The 23,625-nt window shown below is 41.5% G+C and overlaps 1 protein-coding gene across 1 annotated transcript in view; it reads right to left on the bottom strand.

Annotated features, from left to right (window-relative positions):
- The window catches only part of LOC117361472 (fibroin heavy chain-like), an 85,430-nt gene extending 66,907 nt beyond the window's left edge, over positions 1-18,523 (bottom strand). The window contains exons 1-5 of the mRNA XM_033946862.1: positions 18,470-18,523; positions 17,256-17,315; positions 15,831-15,887; positions 8,699-8,743; positions 1,182-1,232 (exon numbers count right to left, since the gene is read on the bottom strand). Coding sequence (XP_033802753.1) covers positions 1,182-1,232; positions 8,699-8,743; positions 15,831-15,887; positions 17,256-17,310 — 208 coding nt within the window. The 5' untranslated portion in view covers positions 17,311-17,315; positions 18,470-18,523. The remainder of the gene's footprint in view (positions 1-1,181; positions 1,233-8,698; positions 8,744-15,830; positions 15,888-17,255; positions 17,316-18,469) is intronic.
- Between the last annotated feature and the right edge of the window lie 5,102 nt (positions 18,524-23,625).

Raw genomic sequence — 23,625 nt, 5'->3', positions numbered from 1 at the left:
TTGGGAGCTGGCTTGGAGGTAGGCTCCAAAGGGTGGTGGTGAACGGCACCCCCTCCGAAATGACGGAGGTGATTAGTGGAGTACCACAGGGCTCAGTCTTGGGCCCAATCCTATTCAACATCTTTATAAGAGACGTGGCAGAAGGGCTTCGAGGTAAAATAACATTATTCGCCGATGACGCCAAACTGAGTAATGTAGTGGGCAAATGCACAACAGACGAAGATTCAGTGCCCGACAACATGATGCACGACCTACTCCTACTGGAGCGATGGTCTAGGACATGGCAACTCAACTTCAATGCCAAAAAATGCAAAGTTATGCACCTGGGCAGCCAGAAACCATGCAAGTCTTATACCCTTAATGGCGAGATCCTAGCAAAAACGGTAGCAGAACGAGACTTGGGGGTAATCGTCAGTGAGTACATGAAGTCTGCCAATCAAGTGGAGCAGGCTTCGTCCAAGGCAAGACAAATCATGGGCTGCATACGAAGGGGTTTCGTCAGTCGTAAGGCGGAAGTCATTATGCCATTGTATAGATCCATGGTGAGGCCCCACCTGGAATACTGTGTGCAATTCTGGAGGCCGCATTATCGCAAGGATGTGCTGAGACTGGAGTCGGTGCAAAGAATGGCCACCCGGATGGTCTCGGGACTCAAGGATCTACCATACGAAAAACGGCTTGACAAATTACAGCTATACTCGCTCGAGGAGCGCAGAGAGAGGGGGGACATGATCGAGACGTTCAAGTATCTTACGGGCCGCATCGAGGCGGAGGAAGATATCTTCTTTTTCAAGGGTCCCACGACAACAAGAGGGCATCCGTTGAAAATCAGGGGCGGGAAACTACGAGGTGACACCAGGAAATTCTTTTTCACTGAAAGAGTGGTTGATCGCTGGAATAGTCTTCCACTACAGGTGATTGAGGCCAGCAGCGTGCCTGATTTTAAGGCCAAATGGAATCGGCACATGGGATCTATTCACAGGGCAAAGGTAGGGGAGGGACATTAAGGTGGGCAGACTAGATGGGCCGTGGGCCCTTATCTGCCGTCTATTTCTATGTTTCTATGTTTCTATGAGAATTCAGGAACAGAAAGAGAGGTACCGAGTGCAGGAAGAAATATAAGTACCAGGAGACAACTAAAAAAACTTAAGGAAAAAGGGTGAAAGAGAACATCCCCTTACCTGCTTTGCCTGGTTTCCCATTGGATCCTGTTCCAAATCCATTTTGAGCACCTGAAAAAAGACAAAAGGTAATACAGAAAAATTAACTAAATATCTTGTTTATTCATGACTGGTAAACAACCATGAAAAGTCAGAGTTGAATCCATTCCATGGATCTCTAAAGTTCCAGTACCAGTTTTATCCTCACAAACGATGATGGGTATGAAAAATAGCTTTGCAGTGGTGGATGAAGGTCTGCATTTCTTTGAAGGTGTGAATAAACATGTGGATAAAGGAGATTGCGCTAGAAGCAAAAACACACAGTAAAAAATTTTTTATAGGTATATTAAAAGCAAGAATCCAGGAAGAGAATCTATTGGACTGCTAGATAACCAAGGGATAAAAGGGGCTCTCAGGGAAGACAAGGCCATAATAGAGAGATTAAATTAATTCTTTGCTTCAATGTTCACTGAGGAAGATGTGGGTGAGTTACTGGTACCAGAACTGACATTCAATTCTGATGAATCAGAGAAACTCCTACAAATCTCTGTAACACTGAATGATGTATAAATTGAACAGTAGCAGATTGCCTGGACTGGATGGTTAAGGTGACCATATATCCCGTTTTCAACAGGACCGTCCCTTTATTAGACCCACCATCCCGTTGTCCCGAGCCACCGCTTCTGGACACCTAAATGTCCCGTTTTCTACTGCTGCTATCATTTGCGATCCTGCTGCCCTGATCCTGCACTGGTGATTCGCCGCGCTGCCTCATCCCGCCCCTTGGAGCCCCACTCTCTTTTGTAAGTGGCTGGCCCAGAAGCTTTTTTTCCGACGTCAGATTTCACACTCTCATCATCTTCTGTCGTGCCATGCTGTGCCATCCTGTGTCGTCTAACCACCCACTATTGAGCATTGTGGGGAGTACTGCAGTGCTGAGGACTAAGGAGCAATTGAAGAAGGAGCACTTGAAAGAGGAGCAGGAGCAGTTAAAAAAGTAAGTAAGGCCGGGAGACAAATGCTGGAAGGCAGAGAGGGGCAGAAGGCCGAGATGATTTTTTTTTTTCAATAGAGTAGTGGAGTTGGAGCACAGGGAGTGTGTGTGTGGGGGGGTATATTGGACATAGTGATGCGGGGAGTGCTGCTGGGGACAAATGAGAAGTTCAACAAGGCAGAGGACAAGAAATGCTGGAAGGCAGTAAGTGGAAGTGGGCACAAACTCAGGACATGGGAGGGAAGGAATAGAAAGGGACAAAGGGTGCTGTTTAGTGTTTAGTAAAGTAGGAGCTGCGGTCCCGGTCTTTGCCGAGGCGAGGGAGACCAGGCCACATGGCCTGACGGAGCAGGCGATGGTAGTTAGCCTGGCGGTGCCTGCTTCTCACTGGGCTCAGAATTAGATAGAAGCCCAAGTGCGCAAAGGAAGAGCCAGCGGGGCCCAAGGTACAGTGCTTGGGGCGGGGGCGGGTGGCTTGCTCAAGGGTCCTGCTGCACGAGGGATGGGAGGGAGGGAAGGGAAACTGGGCAAGGATCCTGCTGCACGAGGGATGGGAGGGAGGGAAATTTAATAGAAATAATTTAAATTTAATAGAAATAATTACAAAAAAAGATAATTAATATTTTTTCTGCATACAGTGTGCTTTGTATTTTTTTTCAATTTTATGGTTACCATTATGAATTAATAAGATATTGTGTGTATATGAAAAATGAATGGAAGAAATTGTGGCGGGATTGTGGGTGGGATTGTGAGCGGGGCTAGGGTGGGGTTGGGGGCAGGGCTGAAATTAGTAGACATCCCCTTTTGAGGAAAAAAATAAATGGTCACCTTATGGATGGTATGCATCCCAGAGTGCTGATAGAATTGAAAAATGAACTTGCAGAGCTATTGTTAGAAATTTGTAACTTTTCTTTAAAATGCAGCATAGCACTAGAAGATTGGAGGGTGGCCAACATGATGCTGATTTTTAAAAAGAGTTCCGGGAAATTATCAGACCAAGGAGGAAATCGCCTTGGATCTCAGAAGAAACAGAAAAGTAGCAGAACATACAAGACACAAAACTTTCTGGTGATAGAGAAAAAGTATCACAAATGAACAGAGTGTTTTCAAAGTCAAGTTCGGCAAGATAAAGAATGATATCTATAAGATATTTATAAGAAAATTGAATTGGAACATGTAAACGGAAAAACCAAGTTAGCGTATCAGGAAGTTAAGAGATTGCAGCAGAAATTCCAGCCCTGATTAGAGATGCCTAAAGATGCCAATGGAATGATATTGAATGATCCAGAAAGAGATGGAAAGAATATATGGAAAATCTATACAAAAAAGGCAATGAGGATAACATGGGGAAATTGATCAGGAAACTAACGCTGAAGAAAAAACAGATATTTTAAAAGAAGTCATAGCAACAATTATAAATTTATCATAAAACAAGTCACCTGGTATCAATGGTATTCCAACTGAATTAATCAAAGGCTCAGAAGGTGCTATCATGGCCCTCACTCAATTATGTCAACAGATTTGGAAGAAATAAACATGGCCAACCGATTGGAGAAGATCACTGTTCATGCCTATACTAAAGAAAGGTGATGCAAAGGACTGTAACAACTAAAGTATGGTTGCATAAATTCCACACACCAGCAAAATATTGCACAAAACCATCTGTAATTCATCAAGTCACTAGGACTTGAACACAAGTCAATGGCACCAAACTAACTAACTACAAATGATCTGGAAATTGGAATGAAGAGCAAGATGATTAATGCTGGCTTCCTATGAGTGCAGAGCATTTACCTCACCGGCCCACAGCAGATGATACTAATCTTAAAACTAGGAGTAAAAAGGCCTCAGTTACATTTCATAGGCCCAAAAAACTCCCAACTTGTGTCTGTAAAGGGCTTGTGTCATGTATTATCATTATTAGTTCATAATTAGAGTTCTACAAAAACAGCTTCCTGTAGAAAAGTCTTCCTGTCACCTAATATGGCAGCCAGTATCAGATAGAATGTCACTTAGCTTTGGTTGATAGCTAGCCATTCTCCGATCCCACTACAATGGTTATCTACAAAGGGAACTTCAGATTGTGAGGGATATAAATACAATAATGATTTTTTCCTGGACCCTGTGCTCCCCTGGGAGACTGTCAAAGCAGAGGCAGAGCCAGAGCCTGGTAGCAGACAGAGATGAGAGGGTTTCATTTCAGAGGGTTCAGTATACAAACCTAAGGATTAGATTAGATTGGATTAGGAATGAAAGCAGGAATCAGAGGGGGAAAACTGCATTTGGAATCTGGACCAGCTGTACAGTGTGCCCCACTTACAAATCAGGTCAAATGATGTGACAGTCTTGGATTGGAGTTTGTGTCCCACAGAATCATAGCCAGAAAGCTGTGCCCTGCAGCCCTCTCAATATATGGTCCTTTCACTTCAGTGCATAAAACTGTTTTTCCCATTGCTAGTTTTTACCTTCTGCCAGCAACTGGCCTAAAAGCAAGCCAGATCATTTAGGACATCAAAACGGCTGTTCTAAATCTGTCTGAATTAGCTATTCAGATAGTGCTGGCACCTCATCACTGAATCTGGATATTGAGCAGCAGCCACCACTGAATAGCTGGATTTTTTTTTTTTGGCCTGCAGCTGCCAGCATTTAAAAAGATGCTTTTAACCCATGTGTACTTTTTATTGCATTTGAAGAGAATTTTCAGTCAAGCCATTTTACCAAGGCAAAAGACTTTGAAATTGCCTCTAAAGGCAAAAGGTTAAAAAGACGTATTCAGCGACCTTACTGGGAGCACATCAGTGCAAGCAGTCACACGCCACACAAAAGGCTAAGTAGCTTCTGTTGTATTACAAAAGGGAAAATGGGGCAGAGACCAGTTGAACCTCAAAGGCTTTATCTAAAAATGTTTGTTTCTGTGGCTGAAGAATACTTTAGAAAAGCCAGCATTCCAACAATCTGAGAATACCCAGACAATGTGTTGCAGAACAAGAACTAGGCATTGCAGTACAAGGAGTAAGCAGTATGACTGCACACTTATACTTTTAACAGAAGTGGGAGGGGTGGGTGAGGGCAAAACCCAGATACTAAAAACCTCAGTCCCAGTCCTGAGGCAACCTCTAATGTATAACATACATTTCAACCTGCCGGATGCGGACTGGAATGTTCCGTCTGCGGAATCGGAAAGAAGTAGGGAGATTGTGGATGCCTCTCAAGAGGCTCTGCTCAGACAAATGGTAACGGAACCCACAAGAGAAAAAGCGATATTGGATCTGGTCCTCACAAATGGAGAGAGTATCTCTAATGTTCGAGTGGGTGCTCACCTGGGTAGTAGCGATCATCAAACGGTTTGGTTTGATATAACGGCTAAAGTGGAGAGCGGCCACACGATACTTAAAGTCCTAGATTTCAAACGTACGGACTTTAATGCAATGGGAAAGTACCTGAAAAAAGAGCTGTTAGGATGGGAGGACATAAGAGAAGTGGAAAGACAGTGGTCTAAGCTGAAAGGAGCGATAAAAATGGCTACGGACTTTTATGTGAAGAAAATCAATAAAAACAAGAGAAAAAGGAAGCCGATATGGTTCTCCAACCTAGTGGCTGAGAAAATAAAGGCGAAAGAGTTGGCGTTCATGAAATATAAAAAAACCCAAGAAGAGGAGAGCAGAAAGGACTACAGGGTGAAACTGAAAGAAGCCAAGAGAGAGATACGTTTGGCGAAGGCACAGGCGGAAGAACAAATGGCTAAAAATGTAAAAAAGGGAGATAAAAATTTTTTCAGATATATTAGTGAAAGGAGGAAGATAAAAAATGGAATTGCTAGGCTAAAAGATGCTGGGAACAAATATGTGGAGAGTGATGAGGAGAAAGCAAATGTGCTAAACAAATACTTCTGTTCTGTGTTCACAGAAGAAAATCCTGGAGAAGGACCGAGATTGTCTGGCAAAGTTACACGAGAAAATGGAGTAGATTCTGCGCCGTTCACGGAGGAGGGTGTTTATGAGCAACTTGAAAAACTGAAGGTGGACAAAGCGATGGGACCAGACAGGATCCATCCCAGGATACTAAGGGAGCTCAGAGAGGTTCTGGCGAGTCCTATTAAAGACTTGTTCAACAAATCTCTGGAGACGGGAGTGATTCCTGGGGATTGGAGGAGAGCGGATGTGGTCCCTATTCATAAAAGTGGTCACAGGGATGAAGCAGGAAACTACAGGCCGGTGAGCCTCACTTCAGTTGTTGGAAAAATAATGGAAGTGTTGCTGAAAGAAAGGATAGTGTACTTCCTTGAATCTAATGGGTTACAGGATCCGAGGCAACATGGCTTTACAAAAGGTAAATCGTGCCAAACGAACCTGATTTAATTTTTTGATTGGGTGACCAGAGAGCTGGATCGAGGACATATGCTAGATGTAATTTACTTGGATTTCAGCAAAGCCTTTGATACAGTTCCTCATAGGAGGCTGTTGAACAAACTTGAAGGGCTGAAGTTAGGACCCAAAGTGGTGAACTGGGTCAGAAGCTGGCTGTCGGACAGACGCCAGAGGGTGGTGGTTAATGGAAGTCGCTCGAAGGAAGGAAAGGTGACTAGTGGAGTCCCTCAGGGTTCGGTGCTGGGGCCAATCCTGTTCAATATGTATGTGAGTGACATTGCTGAAGGGTTAGAAGGAAAAGTGTGCCTTTTTGCAGATGATACCAAGATTTGTAACAGAGTAGACACCGAAGAGGGAGTGGAAAATATGAAAAAGGATCTGCAAAAGTTAGAGGAATGGTCTAATACCTGGCAACTAAAATTCAATGCAAAGAAATGCAGAGTAATGCATTTGGGGATTAATAATAGGAAGGAACCGTATATGCTGGGAGGAGAGAAGCTGATATGCACGGACGGGGAGAGGGACCTTGGGGTGATAGTATCCGAAGATCTAAAGGCGAAAAAACAGTGTGACAAGGCAGTGGCTGCTGCCAGAAGGATGCTGGGCTGTATAAAGAGAGGCGTAGTCAGTAGAAGGAAGAAGGTGTTGATGCCCCTGTACAGGTCATTGGTGAGGCCCCACTTGGAGTATTGTGTTCAGTTTTGGAGACCGTATCTGGCGAAAGACGTAAGAAGACTTGAGGCGGTCCAGAGGAGGGCGACAAAAATGATAGGAGGCTTGCGCCAGAAGACGTATGAGGAGAGACTGGAAGCCCTGAATATGTATACCCTAGAGGAAAGGAGAGACAGGGGAGATATGATTCAGACGTTCAAATACTTGAAGGGTATTAACGTAGAACAAAATCTTTTCCAGAGAAAGGAAAATGGTAAAACCAGAGGACATAATTTGAGGTTGAGGGGTGGTAGATTCAGGGGCAATGTTAGGAAATTCTACTTTACGGAGAGGGTAGTGGATGCCTGGAATGCGCTCCCGAGAGAGGTGGTGGAGAGTAAAACTGTGACTGAGTTCAAAGAAGCGTGGGATGAACACAGAAGATTTAGAATCAGAAAATAATAGTAAATATTGAACTAGGCCAGTTACTGGGCAGACTTGCACGGTCTGTGTCTGTGTATGGCCGTTTGGTGGAGGATGGGCAGGGGAGGGCTTCAATGGCTAGGAGGGTGTAGATGGGCTGGAGTAAGTCTTAACAGAGATTTTGGCAGTTGGAACCCAAGCACAGTACCGGGTAAAGCTTTGGATTCTTGCCCAGAAATAGCTAAGAAGAAAAATTACAAAAAAAAATGTAAATTGAATCAGGTTGGGCAGACTGGATGGACCATTCGGGTCTTTATCTGCCGTCATCTACTATGTTACTATGTAAGTTTCAAGTCTGAACAGTGTACAATGGACAAAATATAAGCTTAAAAGAAAGAGTAAGCCACAATATCGATAGGACAGGAAGATAAACATAGAGGATCTCTAATTAGAAAATGAAGGGTGTAAATTAAAGAACTAAGGCCGGTACTAGACAGACTTTTTATGGGCTGTGTCCCACATGTGGTGATTTGGTATAGGATGGCTGGGGAGGGCATCAATGGGAACTCCACTAACTTGGAAGATGTGGATGTTACTGGACAAAATTTATGATAGATTTCCTGCAAACAGGATGGTTGGATAGGCTGGAGTGAACTTGGACAGCAACTTCAGCAGTTGGAACCTAAGAGGACAATACCAGACTTTACAGTCTATGGACCAGAAATATCAACGAAGAGACAAGTTAATTTAGTCATGTATTTTTAATGGGTAGACTGGATGGACCGTTCAGGTCTTTATCTGCCGTCATTTACAATATGTTACTACGTAGGTAAGAAGGAGTAAGAGCAGCATATCCAGACAGTAAAGGGTAAAGGAGTGCAACTAGTTCTGAGATATGGTAAGGAACCCAACCCAAACTAAAATTGGAGATGAAATAGTATGCCAAGAACCTCCTAGTCAAATGTGATCCAGAACAAAAAAGTCTGTAATCCTGTTATAAATCTTTCAAGGTTACCCTTAGTCAAAGCTTTGGTTGCCCCACTCTAGTTTTGGCCTTGATGTGCCCCTTCCTGGTGTCACAGAGAGCTTTTCAAGTTCCTTACCTAGTCCCTGCTGGTTCCCTTCAGGACCATAACCCAGGTACTTCCCTGAAAGTGAAAATGAAAAAAGGACAAATGGACATTTTTATTAATTAAGTTGAATCTCAAAGAAGGAATTAAAATGTAAACAACTGTGCCATCAAAACATCATCTTCCAGAAAATTTTACTGCCCTATAGCAGCATTCAAACAATCAAAGATACATTAACAGCACTGCAATTACTGTTTACTGTGGATAATTGCTTCATCCTTCCTTATGGTTTAATGTCTTCATACTACATGATTTCTCTTATTGTCATGCGGAGTTTTTTTTTAAAAATCCTAATAGATTCCACTTCAGGTATAGGAGTTTCTAGCTGCTTTTAATTTGAGCACAGTCTAAAGGAAACTGCAGATAGAACTCTCCAAAACTGAGCCAATTGATTTTTTATAGCAGCAAAAGAAGCTTGATAGCTGTGAAAAAAAAAAACCCCAAACCCTATGTCTGGTAGGTTAGTTAATTTTTTTATGTGCCTTTCACTAAACCAGGGGTAGGCAATTCCAGTCCTCGAGAGCTGGAGCCAGGTCAGGTTTTCAGGATATCCACAATGAATATGTATGAGATGGATTTGCATGCACTGCCTCCTTGAGATGCGAATCTATCTCATGCATATTTATTGTGGATATCCTGAAAACCTGACCTGGCTCCGGCTCTCGAGGACCAGAATTGCCTACCCCTGCTTGGCTAAACTCTGTGTTTGTTTGTTCACATGTCCACAAGGCTGTATTTCAAATTGGTGGTAGGAGCACGGGCAGTGCTATTTTTGCATACACCCACAAACAGCTGCATAAGGCTTCAGCTGAATAGAGAAGAGCAGCGGCAAAAGTGAAGAGCTGGCAGGAGTCCCCATGTCCTGCAGCCAGAAAAGGTGGAACAGCAGTGGCAATTGCAAGAACCAGTGCAAGTCCCCCTGAGTCCCACTGGCAGAAGAGGCAGAAGTAAGAGCTGTCAGGAGTCCCTGGGCCCCACTAGTGGAAAATCATAGTGGCAGCCTGGAAGAGCTGGAGGGAGTCCCCAGATTTTGCTGGCAGAAGAGGTGGCATGGCAATCTGGAAGAGGTAGCTAGAGACCCTGGGTCCTGCTAGCAGAGATGGGCCAAGCATCAGAGAAGAAGGCAGTTTCCAAGGGGGGCCAACTTTTTCAGCAGGAGATTTAGGGCATGGCCCCAGCCCATCCATAGCTCTGTCCAGGCTTTCACACAGCTCTGTTCAGCCCCATTCATAGTCCCACCCCGGCACACTCCAATGGCAGCCGTGGCACCAGAAGTTACTTCCCCTTCCAGCAGCAGCAGGAGATCCTTTAATAAAACACCATTTCCTGCTGCTGCAGGACTAGCTCTTATCACGAGGCTTGTACTGCGGCAGCAGGAGTTGATGTTTCATTAAGGCATTTCAAGTTTCAAGTTTCAAGTTTATTTATTCTTAATGAATCGCCTATTTTAAATCACTAAGCGATGTACAAAGCCTTAATACATACAGATTGAAACCTTAACACATGCAAATTAAATGTTATTGACAATATAAAGTAAAATTTTCTTAAATATTAAACATACTTAATTACATACGTATATTAAAATGTTAGTTAGGGTATTGAGACATACTTGAATTGTGAGGATAAATAGGGAAGAAATTACAATAATTGGATAGGAAAGGAAGAGTAATAACAAAGGGAAAAACAAATAGGAAGGGGAAATAAATTTATAGGTAAATAAAAAAGCATGATAAACTATTAAAAATCATATGCATCTTTAAAGAGAAATGTTTTTAGTGTTTTTTTAAAAATGGATAAATCTTTTAATTCCCTAATGTGTTGCGGTAAGAGATTCCAAGACTGAGGGGCAATAACAGAGAACATGTCGTTACGCCTAGTTCCAATCACCTTCAACGAGGGGACCGACAAAAGGTTGGAACAAGATGAGCGAAGTGAACGAGACGTGTTATACGGGATTAACCATCTATTAATGAATTGTGGCTCGTTGAAAGTGATGGTTTTAAAAAATAAAAATAAAAGTTTAAACGTAATACGGTGTGTTACCGGTAACCAATGAGATCTGATAAGAAGGGGAGTAACATGGTCATATTTTTTTGCATTATAGATTAATTTGACGGCTGTATTCTGAATTAATTGTAGTCTTTTTTTTTCCTTTTGTGTAATATTAATGAAAAGGGAATTACAGTAGTCCAATTTAGAGATTATTAAAGAATGAACCAGGATATTTAAGGATTCAGGCTGAAGGAATTTGGAAAGCGAACGAATGAGACGCAATTTGTAAAAACATGTTTTAACAGTATTACTAATGTGGTTATGGTATGTAAGTTTATCATCAATCAAAATGCCTAGAATTTTTATGGTAGTAACCATGTCTAATGCGGCGTTATTAATAGAAATTGGAGCAATTAATTTAATATCATTTTTCCAAATAAACAACTTTGTTTTTGTTTTTTGAAGGTTTAAAGCTAATTTGTTTGAGAAAAGCCAGTTTTTTATCGAAAGAAGTTTATTGTTTATACTTGTTATATGGTCCAAATTTTCAGGATCCAAAGGATGAATTAGTTGTATGTCATCAGCATAAGCAAAAGTGGTAAAACCTAAAGACTGTGCTAAGTTTAAAAGTGGAGAGAGAAATATATTGAAGAGGAGGGGTGAAAGTATTGAACCTTGTGGAATTCCATAATTTGTAGAATAACATTTAGAAATATTATTATTAAAGCTGATGACAGTGGATCGATTTGTAAGAAAAGAGGAAAACCACTCTAAAACTTGGTCTTTGACACCAATAGAGTTTAGACGATCTAATAAAAGGTTATGATCTATGGTGTCAAAAGCAGCTGTTAAATCTAGGGAGATTAAGATAACCGATTTGTGATGGTCTAAAAAGTAGTGAATGTTGTTAATTAGACCATTCAAGGTGTATTCTGTACTATAATATTTACGGAAACCAGTTTGATGAGGGTGGAGTACATTGGTTGTTTCTATGAAATCTGAAAGTTGTTCAAAAACTAGTCTCTCTGTAAGTTTGGCTATGAAAGGAATATTTGCGATAGGACGATAATTAGAAGTTTCATCTGGAGAAACTTTATAATCTTTCAAGATTGGAAAGGTAATGGATTTTTTCCATTCCTGGGGAAGGGAGGCCGTGGATAAACTGTGTTGTACTAAAGCTAGAATAAAAGGGCCTAGACAAGAAAAGAGGGGAAGCTGTTCAGTGGGAGATCCTAGTGTAAGAGATGATCCACAAAATCAGGAGTCTCCCACTAACTTGGCAGGTCTGAGAAGGTATGGGGCATAAAGGGTGAGGAAGGGTGAAGAGAGTAGAGCATAAAGAAAAGGGTGGGTTAAAGAAGAGGAAGGGGGAAGGTGAGGTGGCACAGCAAAAGGAAAGAGTGGAAATACAAAAGCAGAGACAGCATAAAGGAAGGGGTGGAATTAGAAAAGAAGTTAAAAGAAGAGGGGACAGACCAAACAGAAAGGGGTGGAGTGAGAAGGAAAAGTGAGGGGATTTGTGAAAGGTGGAGCATAGGGGAAAGGTTGGGGTTAGAGATGGAGGTAATTAAAAGAGTACAAGGGGTCAAGAAAGGTAAGGAGAGAATGCATGAAGAGAGACAGAGTGAGTGAAAGGGGGAGCCAAGAAAAGGAGACAGTATCAGATAGAAAGTATCAGATAGAAAAGGAGACAGTATCAGATATATACAAAAAAACTCCCAACTTGTGTCTGTAAAGGGCTTATGTCATGTATTATCGTTATTAGTTTACAATTAGAGTTCTACAAAAACAGCTCCCTGTAGAAAAGTCTTCCTGTCACTTAATATGGCAGCCAGTATCAGATAGAATGTCACTTAGTTTTTGTTGATAGCTAGCCATTCTCCATTCCCACTACAATGGTTATCTCCCACGGCATTTCTTTCATCTGCTCCAATTCGAAGTTCAAATGTGGGGACTTCGTGGGCTTTTTAGTTTGATTGTTGAACCCATTCTTTCTGATGATGTGGAAGATTCCTGACGGAAGGTAGGGTGGCAGAAGAAAGAGCTACTGCTTCACAAATTGTCCATATGGAAATGGTGACTTGACAACACTTTTTCTGATATGCAATGCTGGATTATTGAACAGCTATGCCCTTCGAGCAAAGGAGGTAATTTTAAAACTTTTCTAAGGCAACACGAGCAGAAATGGATATTCAGATTACACACTTGCGCCCCCAGTGGATTAAATGCTAAGATTGAATGGCGTGCTTTCTTTTGAGCTTTTTGAACGTCTGAGAGATGAAGTGGTTCAGCGGGCTTGATTGATTTCTTCTTTCCCTCCAGAGCATTTTTGATTGACTGACCTTGACGTCATTGCGAATTGATGTTAGACCTGGGTGAACGTCGAGTCGCCATTTCCTTATGGACAATTTGTGAAGCGGTAGCTCTTGTTTGTATGGTGGGTGATGTGAGAATGTTTCACCTGCTATATGGGATCCTTATAGGATAGTAGGTTTATTTTCTTTTGCTTTTTAGAATTTCCCCTGATGCAGCAATTTTGCGGAACAGGGCCTTGTTGGGAATTCTGGATTTAATTATTTCTTCCGAAGGCTTCAGATGTTATAACTTCAGGAGATTGTGATTCTACAACTGCTGAGATTTTGTACTGACACCAGTGGAAAGATACCTTTAAAAGATAAGTAATGGTCTCCTATGCTTTAAACATATTTATTGATGTTTTGATGATGGACTAACCTGAATTAGTAAAAATGGAGTTTTTGTAGACCAAGGATGTTTTTTCCAATGATAGCTTGTATGCAATCATAGAGTTCCTCCAAGTGCCTAAGACCCTTAGAAGAAACTGAGGTCTTTTCTCCGTAATCTATAGGGACCTTTATCTATTTTTACTCATAATGTTGGTTTCAATGAATGAATATCTTTTGGGTGTTGCAATTTAATTAGTTGGATATTCAGCTTGCATTTATTTATTTTTACTTTTAGTAAAACCATTTGATTCTAGGAATTTCACTATCCTTTCTTTCAGCAATACTTCCATTATTTTTCCAATAACTGAAGTAAGGCTTACTGGCCTGAAGTTTCCCACTTCATCTCTGTGACCCCTTTTGTGAATAGGGACCACATCTGCTCTTCTCCAATCCCCAGGAACCACTTCTGTCTCCAAAGATTTGTTGAACAAATCTTTAATAGGAATCGCCAGAACCTCTCTGAGCTCCCTCAATATCCAGGAATGGATCCCATTCAGTCCCATTGTTTTGTTCATTTTAAATTTTTCAAGTTATTCATAAACACTTTCTGCCGTGAATGGCATGCCATCTACTCCATTCTCATGTGTAATTTTGCCAGACAATCTCGGTTCTTCTCCAGGATCTTCTTCCGTGAACACAGAAGTATTTGTTTAATATGTTTGCTTTTTTCATCACTCTCATCTTTTAGTCTCCATGGTTATTATTAAAAAATATTTTTTTACATGGTGGTGAGGGGGGGGGGCAGTGTAAAAAAATGATTGGCCCCAGGTGTCACACTGCTCTGAAATAATAATTTTTATATTTAGAAGAAATAAATAAAGAAAACATCTTGGGGGAGAAAGAGTTCTGAAAAGGATGAGCCAATCCTGGTACTAGTCTCAAAGCATCTATGATTTTGCAGTTTCATTTAACTAGCAAAATTTGAATATAGGTTCATAGAAGCAAAAGGAGGTAAAAGAAGGCCTGACCTAACCTATTTCCAATATCACAGAGCAGTGGTTCTGAACCTTTCTGCTGTTGTGACATACCTGATAGATGATGTTCATGTGTGTGACACACTGACACTACAATTCACAGTTGAACAAACATAAAATCCTAAATCCTAAATATAAAATATTCTTAAATAGAACTTTTTTAAATAAACTGTTAAAATGATCAAATTTTATTTTACTTTAAAAAAATACAAACTATATGCTAATTGGGATTAATATGTTGCATATAGCTTTTGATTTGGGTTTGAATGGTAGACAAATTCATACTTACTGACATCATCAATATCAATAAACTTTTACATATTCTAGAGCAGGGGTGGTCAACTCACTCCTCGAGGGATGGAATCTAGTCGGGTTTTCAGGATTTCCCTAATGAATATGCATGAGATCTATTTGCATGTACTGCTTTCAATGCATATTCATTGGGGAAATCCTGAAAACCCAACTGGATTCCGGCCCTCAAGGACCAGAGTTGCCCACCCTTGTTCTAGAGCAGTGGTTCCCAAACCTGTCCTGGGGGACCCCCAGCCAGTCAGGTTTTCAAGATATCCCTAATGAATATGCATGAGAGAGATTTGCATACCTGTCACTTCCATTATATGCAAATCTCTCTCATGCATATTCATTAGGGATATCTGGAAAACCTGACTGGCTGGGGGTCCACCAAAACAGGTTTGGGAACCACTGTTCTAGAGTATAGAGCTAAGGATGTTTCCCTTACAGCAGGGTTGTCAAAGTCCCTCCTCAAGGGCCACAATCCAGTTGGGATTTCAGGATTTTCCCAATGAATATGTATGAGATCTATTTGCATGCACTTCTTTCATTTTATGCTAATAGATCTCATGCATATTCATTGGAGAAATACTGAAAACCTGACTGGATTGTGGCCCTCAAGGAGGGACTTTGACACCCCTGCCTTACAACTTGTCATACAATATAAATACTATATATATTTAAGTTCTGGTGTCTCAGTAGCAGCAACACAAAATTCCTCCACTGCCAGATACTGTAAAGTGACACAAAAACCCTGCAAATATGCTACCTAGAATCTATGAATAGCAGATCTGCAAGATTTCTAGTTGGGGCTGGTAGCAGTAGTTATCATTGAAGGTAGTGGAGAAGTAGAAATAGAGACCAGTTAATGGGGATATCGAGTACTTGACTCTGGATCTCTGCTTTCCTCAGCTTGCAGGCACAGGTAATTGTAAGATAAAACTCAGGCTTGCTTTCTAATTTGTCAAAAATTTGGTAGCACACCTGCCACTAACACACTGGTTGAGAATCACCATTCTAGAGGAATCTGTGTACTAGAGTCTTCAAGAGGGCAAAATGAAGTTCACAGTGCCAACATCCAGATTATAAGCAAGTATGATATACCTCCTGCTTTAGTTCCTGCTGGTCCTAAACCAGCACCAGGCTGGGTATCGCTGGCTCCTTAAAAGACAGAAAACAAGCAGCTATCATTTCTGATCAAATAAAATGAGCCTCTTCTAATGGCAAATAGCTACAATAACATTGTGAAATGAGATAATCTGACCATACTTTTTAGTTGTTAGTTGAGACATCAAATAATAATCATCTACTTTTTTCATACACCAACTCTAAGGAAGGAACAGAGGGTGTTTTCCACTCCTCAATCTTACACATGTATACAGACAATGATTGTTCAACATTATTTTCCCCACCACCTACTGGGAAGAAGAAAATATCATCTGCATATATTTGATATTCAACTCCCAAGGACTCAAATAGATTACCTATAGCAGCCATATAGATGTTAAATGGTAGGGCAGAGAGCACAGAGTCCAGTGGCACTCCTGTCCCAGCCGAGTTACACTCCTGAAATCTGAGATCCTTAGATTCTACTCCAATCCTTATAGTGGATTGGAGTAGAAGTCTAATGGTTAGTGCAGTGGACTGAAATCCTGGGGAACTGGGTTCAGTTAACCAAACAAAAGAGGAGAAAAATTCAGAAAAAAAGTGTAGCACAGAAAAACCATGGATTGATATAGGGAAAATTAAAAACAACAGAAAATTTATCTAGAAAATGTATGTTTTGGTGTACAAAAATCAAGAGCAGAATTTTAATACAAAGAATCCAATATAAAGGAAAAACATTGTTGCTTGAATACAAAAAGTACTGGACAGATATGAAATGTGAGTTGCCTAAGCTGTCTGCTAATTATAGTTGAAGGTATAGCATTTCGCTGTACTTCATATCTGTCCAGTACTTTTTTCTGTTCAAGCAACATGGACTCCTGAGGAAGTTCAAATGCTGAAACACGCACTGTGTTAGGTGTTTTCCTGTATATTGTATTCTTTGTATTATCATAGTTCTGCTTATGATTTTTGTACACCAAGACTTACTTAAGTTTTTAAATCATATTTTCTGTTGTTTTAATTTTCTTGTATCAATCCAGGTGTTATTTTTTTATTCACTGTTTTCTTTGGAACACTTCAGCTCCTTCTGACTTTGGCCAAGTCATGGTAACCCTCCAGTGCCCCAGGTACAAAACCATTTAGATTGTGAGCCCACTAGGGACAGAGAAAGTACCTGCACATAAAGTGTGCAGTGCTGCTGCATATATCTAGTAGTGCTATAGAAATGATTAGTAGTAATAATATTAACATGGCATAGATTAGTAGCCTCTAAAAACAGACACATAAGTGAGTTATAGAGTTAATTCTGCATAGATTCAGTATCCTACTATTAAACATTTATAATGCACTACAAAGTGTATACAGTGCTGCAAAGCTTGAAAGCACCCCATCTTTTCAAGGATACGAAACTAAAGGACTGACCTCTTGCATAAGATGGATGGGGAAGGCGACCAAGACCTAAATTCATCTGAGGCATCACTCCTGAAACAAAAATTAATTTTGTAAAAACGATAAATTTTTTTAATCCATTACAATAGCACTAAGAATCTGAAAGCTTTCTTCTTGCTTGTGTCAAGTTAGGGTCAGAACACGGTTTTAGGCTACAAGGCCCATAATCAAAAGACATAGACGTCCAAAAAGCATCCTAACTCAGCACTTGGATGTTCTAATTGCTAGGATGTCCAAGTGCCGATAATCAAAACCGTCTTTTTGTACTTCTAGTGAGGTGTTCCAGCCTCTGTACGTTCATAGCAGGAGATGGGAGTGGTGAAAGTGTGTTATGGGTGGGCTTTGGCCAGTCTCAAAGGTGGGTTAGACATGGACATCTTGCTGTGATAATCAAACCATTTGCAAGACATCCTGGACAGAACTTATACATTTGGAACTTTTTTTGAAAGGTCTAAGTGCAAAAAAGGGGCCCAAACTGACCAGATGACCACTGCATGCATCAAGGTAAGCACCCCCCCCCCCCCAATACTCCCCCATTGCTCACGGACCCCCTCACACCTACAAAGATCAGAATACAAACATGCATACCTGTCTCCAGAACATCAGCACGTCTAACACCATACGTCCAAATTGAATTTAGATGTATGTTTTGAAAATGCCCCTCTATGTTGATAATCTAAGTTTATTCTCAATCACCAGATAAACAGAAATAATGGTTACTTCACCCTAGCAAATAAAGCAAACAGCTATTCTACAATATAGTAACATAGTAAATGATGACAGATAAAGAACAATGTAGCCCATCCAGTCTGCCCAGTAAGGTGGTTAAGGTTGTAACTAGTGTTGCCCAATTCAGGAAAAAAAAATTTGATTTGATTTGATTCAGCCTACTGAATTGGTTTTTCAATTCAATTCGATTTTCATGCCCAATTGGGTGTTTTTTTCAAACATCCTGGTGGGTTTATTTTAGAGGCTCTTCACCCCTTTTATAGCCTTTTCATTCCCTTTGCCTTCTCCTAACCACACTGGCGCTGTGGTGTAAACAAAATAAACAAATAAAAAAGACTTTTTCTCTCTCTCTTAAATCCTAGCTCACATTTGAGGTCTAACACCAGATCAGGCAGTTTATACGTTTCAAATCTGACATATTGTAATCACAAAAGGGAAAATAAAATTAGTTTTTCTACCTTTTGTTGTCTGATCATTCAAATCTTGTTGGTCCCAGGCTCTGGTTGTCTTCTGATAACTTGCTTGCCAGGGTCTCCTTCTTTCTTCTTTCTCCGTTCTAACCATCCATCTGCCATCTCTGTCCTCCCCTTCTGTTTCCCTTCCCTCCCCCGGAGGTCTGGCATCTTTCTTTTTTTTCGTCTCCATCCACAGATCCATCCTTTCTTAACTACCCTTTCATCCAGCATCTCTCTCTCCCTCCCCACCACCCCAGGGTCCACCATCTCTCCCTTTCCTTTCCCAACTACCCTCCTATCCAGTATCTCTATCCCCTCTCCACACCATACCTTGTGTCCAACTTCACTCCCTTTCTGTTCCTTCCCTCTCTAAATCCCATTGTCCATCATCTCTCTTCCTCTCCTCTATTTTCAGATCCATTATTTCTTCCACCCCAAAGTCCAGCATATGCATGTCTCTTTGAACCCCCCCCTTCCCTCCCTCCCTCCGTGTACTTCTACACCAGGGCCCCCCTCCTCTGGTCTGTCCCTCCCATGAAGGCCTGCATCCCCCTGAAAGCCTGCCTCCCTGTCCCCCCTGAAGGCCTGTTCTCCCCCTTTGAAGGCCTGCCTGTCCCCCCCCTCTGAAGGCCTGTACCCCCTCCCCCGGAAGGCTGCACTTCCCCCCCCCCGAAGGACTACACCCCCCTCCCCCTCCGGAAGGCCTGCTGTTCCCTTGGCCTCCAGAATCAATCTCCCTAACTTCAGCAGCCTGCAATAAGATCGCTGGCGCTAGCGATCTTTGCAAGCTGCTGAACGGCTTTGGAACGTCTTCTCTCTGCCGGGGTCCCGCCCCTTCTCTGACATCAGACCGCTGGATCAAATCTAGGCAGGTCTTTTCTGCTCACGTTCTCTCAACTCAAGGGACCCACTCTATGACTCAGAGAAAGAATTCCATCCCTCAAATAGGGTAGACCACAGATCATAACCAAGTCAATCTCTTTTTAATTTAATTTTAAAGTCATTTTTAAATTACACTCCCAAGAAAAAAATTCTTGATACAAAAGATAGAGAACTAAATGAAAGTGCAATCAAAATGACATAAGATCAATATTAATCCTTAATAAAGGAAAACCAAAACAAGTCCTCTCTCATATCAATCTACAATTTAGGAGACAGTCAAGGCACCATCCCAGGAAATTCAAACAATAAAAAGAAGGGGGGGTGAGTTAACTCACTATAGCAATATAATATGTTAAGAATTATGGAGTTGAAATAGATGGTAATGATAGAATAACAAACTAAGTACCTCTTTTACAAAGCCGTGGCAGCAACGCTTCCATGGTAAATGCATCATAGCCCATAGGAACTGAATGGGCTTTGGTGCATTTACCGCAACAGCATCGCTAGCATGGCTTTGTAAAAGGGGCCCTAAGGAGGAGGAAAAGTAACTAGTTTAGAGTCAAAAAAAATTATAAGGTGACTAGAACATATATTTAGCTAAATTTGATCTGACCAAGCATTAACAAGGGAAGTTAAACCAAAATAACTCTCCTAATTGTACAGCTCAAGAACATAACTTCAAAAACTGTTGGTGACCCTTTTGCATTAGCCTTGCTATATCGGGGAAGGCTCTAATTTTACACTCAAGAAACAACATCTTGATGATGAAAGAAAAGTTTCAACATCCAATCATGATCAGTTTGAAATACAAAATTAACAACTCATAAGAGTTGCAGGTTTAACATCCAATGTCTCGTATTCTAGGGTTGAGTCAAATTTAAATTATCCACTGAGATATCCAATCCTGGGGCTGGATATTGGCCTGAATCTTTTTTTTTTTTTTAAAGAAAATAGTGATATATAATGGGACTCATTTTCAAAAGAGAAAAATGTCCAAATGATGCCACAAAGTGAATGGCATTTGGATGTTTTGTTTGCTATGATGTTCAAATTAGAGAATGACACGGTGACAAAATTCATCACCGTTCCCGTCCCCGCGGATAACCGTGGGAAACCATTTTCATGTCATTCTTTAAGGAGAGAGGGAAGAATCAGAGTATAATTGGGCATAACCATTGACCCGCAAGCTTTGCTTTGAAGAATGCTGGTATAGAAGGACCGAGGTTGAAATAGACACTAGAAAATGACATGCGGTTATCCGCAGGGACAGGAACGGTGATGAATTTTGTCACCGTGTCATTCTCTAGTTCAAATTACCAATTTTGAAACACATTTTTAGATGGTTTTCTATGCTCTTTGCAGTGTGTCTAACTCTCATGGGGGGGGGGGGGGGGCAGATTAGGGCAGACTTATGATCTGAATGTTTTTCTGCAATAATGAAACACTGCAGAAAAGATCCAGGGCAAAACTTGGATCTTTGAAACTAGACCTGTTTCAATAATGAATAATAACAAAAAAGGTGGCCAGATTGCCCAGATGAGCTCTGGAGTCTGAAGGCATTGCCCCCCTTACTCCCCCGGTGGTCACTGACTCCTTATCTCTCTCATCTCCTTCCCTGCTCCGGTATATCCCCAGTTTCTGATCTCCTAACCCCTCATTTACTTCGAAAGTTCCTTTCTCCTTCAAGGGCCCTGACATAGGCTGCCTGCTGACCAGAACCTTCTCTCTGCCATGACGTGCCCCTTACTGATGTAGCTTCTTGCTTCCATAAGGTGGGACACAGAAAAATTGGAGTAATGAAGGACATGTTCATGCTTAGGTAACTTTACCATCTGTGATGCTAACCATGCGCTATAAGATTTTTCTTTTTGTTTTTGAAGGGGCAGGTCAGGGGCAGAGAGTAAGCATTCCTGTGCTAACCAGTTAGCACAACTACATTACTGAATGCTAAGTAGTTAGTGCACACATAACATAGGAACTCTTACTGACTACAAGATAGAGAGAATGGGAGTTGATATACTGCCTTTCTATATTTACAATCAAAGCAATGTAAGTAGAATACAGTATACAGTAGAGAGTTGCACGGGGACAGAAATCCCACCCGTCCCCACCAGGATCCTCTCCGTTCCCACCCATCCCCACAAGGAATTATCTCCATCCCCGCCCGTCCCCATAAAAAGCAGCAATTACTTCTGACAGGATCATCAATTCCACAGTTTCTTTTGTGTTTGCGCTGCTGTTTTCCTTGTGGAATCTCTTTGGTGGAACCCTTTTTTGTTTTCTGTTCAGGTAATGAACTTATAAACCCCCTCTTTTACTAAGACTGACGTGTCCATTATATTATATGGACGAACCATGCTTCCAAAGCCTTCCATCCCCGTGGGAGGTCTTGGGCCAGAGGTGGGTCCCCGTGGGAGTCCCGTGGGTTAGGGGGGGGGGGATTCCCGCGGGAACTGCGATCCTCGTTCCCGTGCAGACCTCTAGTATACAGGTACTGGAGGGTTAAGTAACTTGCCTAAAGTTACAAGGAGCTGCAGTGGAGAAACAAACCCAATTCCCTAGGTTTTCAGACCATTGCACTAACTACTTGGCTACTCCTCTACTTGTGGTAAGTACTCCTGCAGTAATTCTGAAAAATGACTACTTGCTAATAGCGACATTGGCACATGGCTATTACTAGTAAAAATAGAAAAAAGGGCATTTTCATGGCTGAAGTAAAAATGGCTTAGGCTCGCAGGAATAACTCATATACGCTCATACTGCAACTTAGTAAAATGACCCCTTTGTTTTATATAGAGTAGATCAGTTACAAGAGTTATCTTCCAGCAAAAAAGGAAGGAGATGGGACTTGTATGCTGTCTTTTTGTGGTTATATATTGTGATAGGGAAAAGGCAGAAATCCATAAAACCCCTAGGTTTCAGCCTACATGCCCTGAAACCAGACCAGTCATTGATAATAAATCCAAGAGTGAGGTTAAGCAAGAACAGCAAAGGGCACTAGGAATTAAAGATGTTCCTTGTTCAAAGACTTATTTGCCCTTGCATAATAAAGGTCCTGTGAATAAGAATCCAGTCCCACATTTCCCATTTCCCACACCAGGTAAAGACAGGAGAGGGGGTGGGGTGGAACAAACAGGAGCAAAGAACTCTAGAGCACACAAGCCAGCTGCCTAAGCAGCAGCCAATTAGAGCCTCAGATTCACCTGTGGAGATAGTTAATTAGGCAAGGAATCTGACACAGGGTAGAGAGAGCCTAATTCCAGGAGAGAGCTTCTACCACAGCAGGCAGCTGAAACCAGAACCCTCCATTCCTCTGAAGCAGTAGAGAAACTGTGGATGTCCAACTATCACAGTCACTAAAGGGAGAAAGACTGACAAAAATAACCAGGCTGAAGAACCATTAGAACCTAGCCAAGCAGATAAATCTCTCTAGGGTATAGAACTGATATCACATGAGCAGGAGATAGAAATGCTTTCATTGTCTGGGGAAAGTGGGAATGAGCCATGGTTAGGGGAAAGTATGGAGTGTGAAGAATGTATTTCTTCATGCTCAGATGATAGCAGAGAAATGTCATGGTAGCCAGAGGTTCATAATTAATGTATGAGTAGATTACTTAACCTTTCCTTGCCAGGGCTAGTAATAGCAGTGATAAGAGTTCTACTCTTTAGAGCAGGGGTAGGGAACTCCGATCCTCGAGAGCCATATTCCAGTCGGGTTTTCAGGATTTCCCCAATGAATACCCATTGAAAGCATGCAAATAGATCTCAAGCATATTCACTGGGGAAATCCTGAAAACCCGATTGGAATACGGCTTTCAAGGATTGGAGTTCCCTACCCCTGCTTTAGAATCAACGGAGTGCTTTATTTAAATCTTATTACAGGGGTTCGGGAGGGGATACCATCCAAGGGAGGAATACCCCTACCTCACTGAGTTAGAAATAGTAACAGCTCAGTGAACGACTGTTTCTAACAGTAAATAAGGTGAGAATAATTTAACCTAGTGTACACTGCTATGAGAAAGCATGAAAATGCCCTGTAGATTTGCATAGTGGTCAGTTAACCCAGAAGAAATAAAAAGGAACTGAAGTCACATGTAAGCCAGGTCAAGCTAAAGCCAAGTTGGAACCTTGAGGGGCTGAGGGGGAAGCCCATACTGGACTGTGCTGTACAGCCTGTTTAAACAAAGCCTGTGATAAAGAATCAAGAACCTAGGGGCCTGTGTTTTGTTGTTTAAAAGCTAAAAGGAAGAAATGCTTTAGTGCTTAATTTCAACTGC

Source organism: Geotrypetes seraphini, chromosome 5 (assembly GCF_902459505.1).
Source record: "Geotrypetes seraphini chromosome 5, aGeoSer1.1, whole genome shotgun sequence".
Lineage (NCBI taxonomy): Eukaryota > Metazoa > Chordata > Amphibia > Gymnophiona > Dermophiidae > Geotrypetes > Geotrypetes seraphini.
Note: the sequence above shows the minus strand (reverse complement) of the source record. Positions and strands in the feature narration are given on the sequence as shown.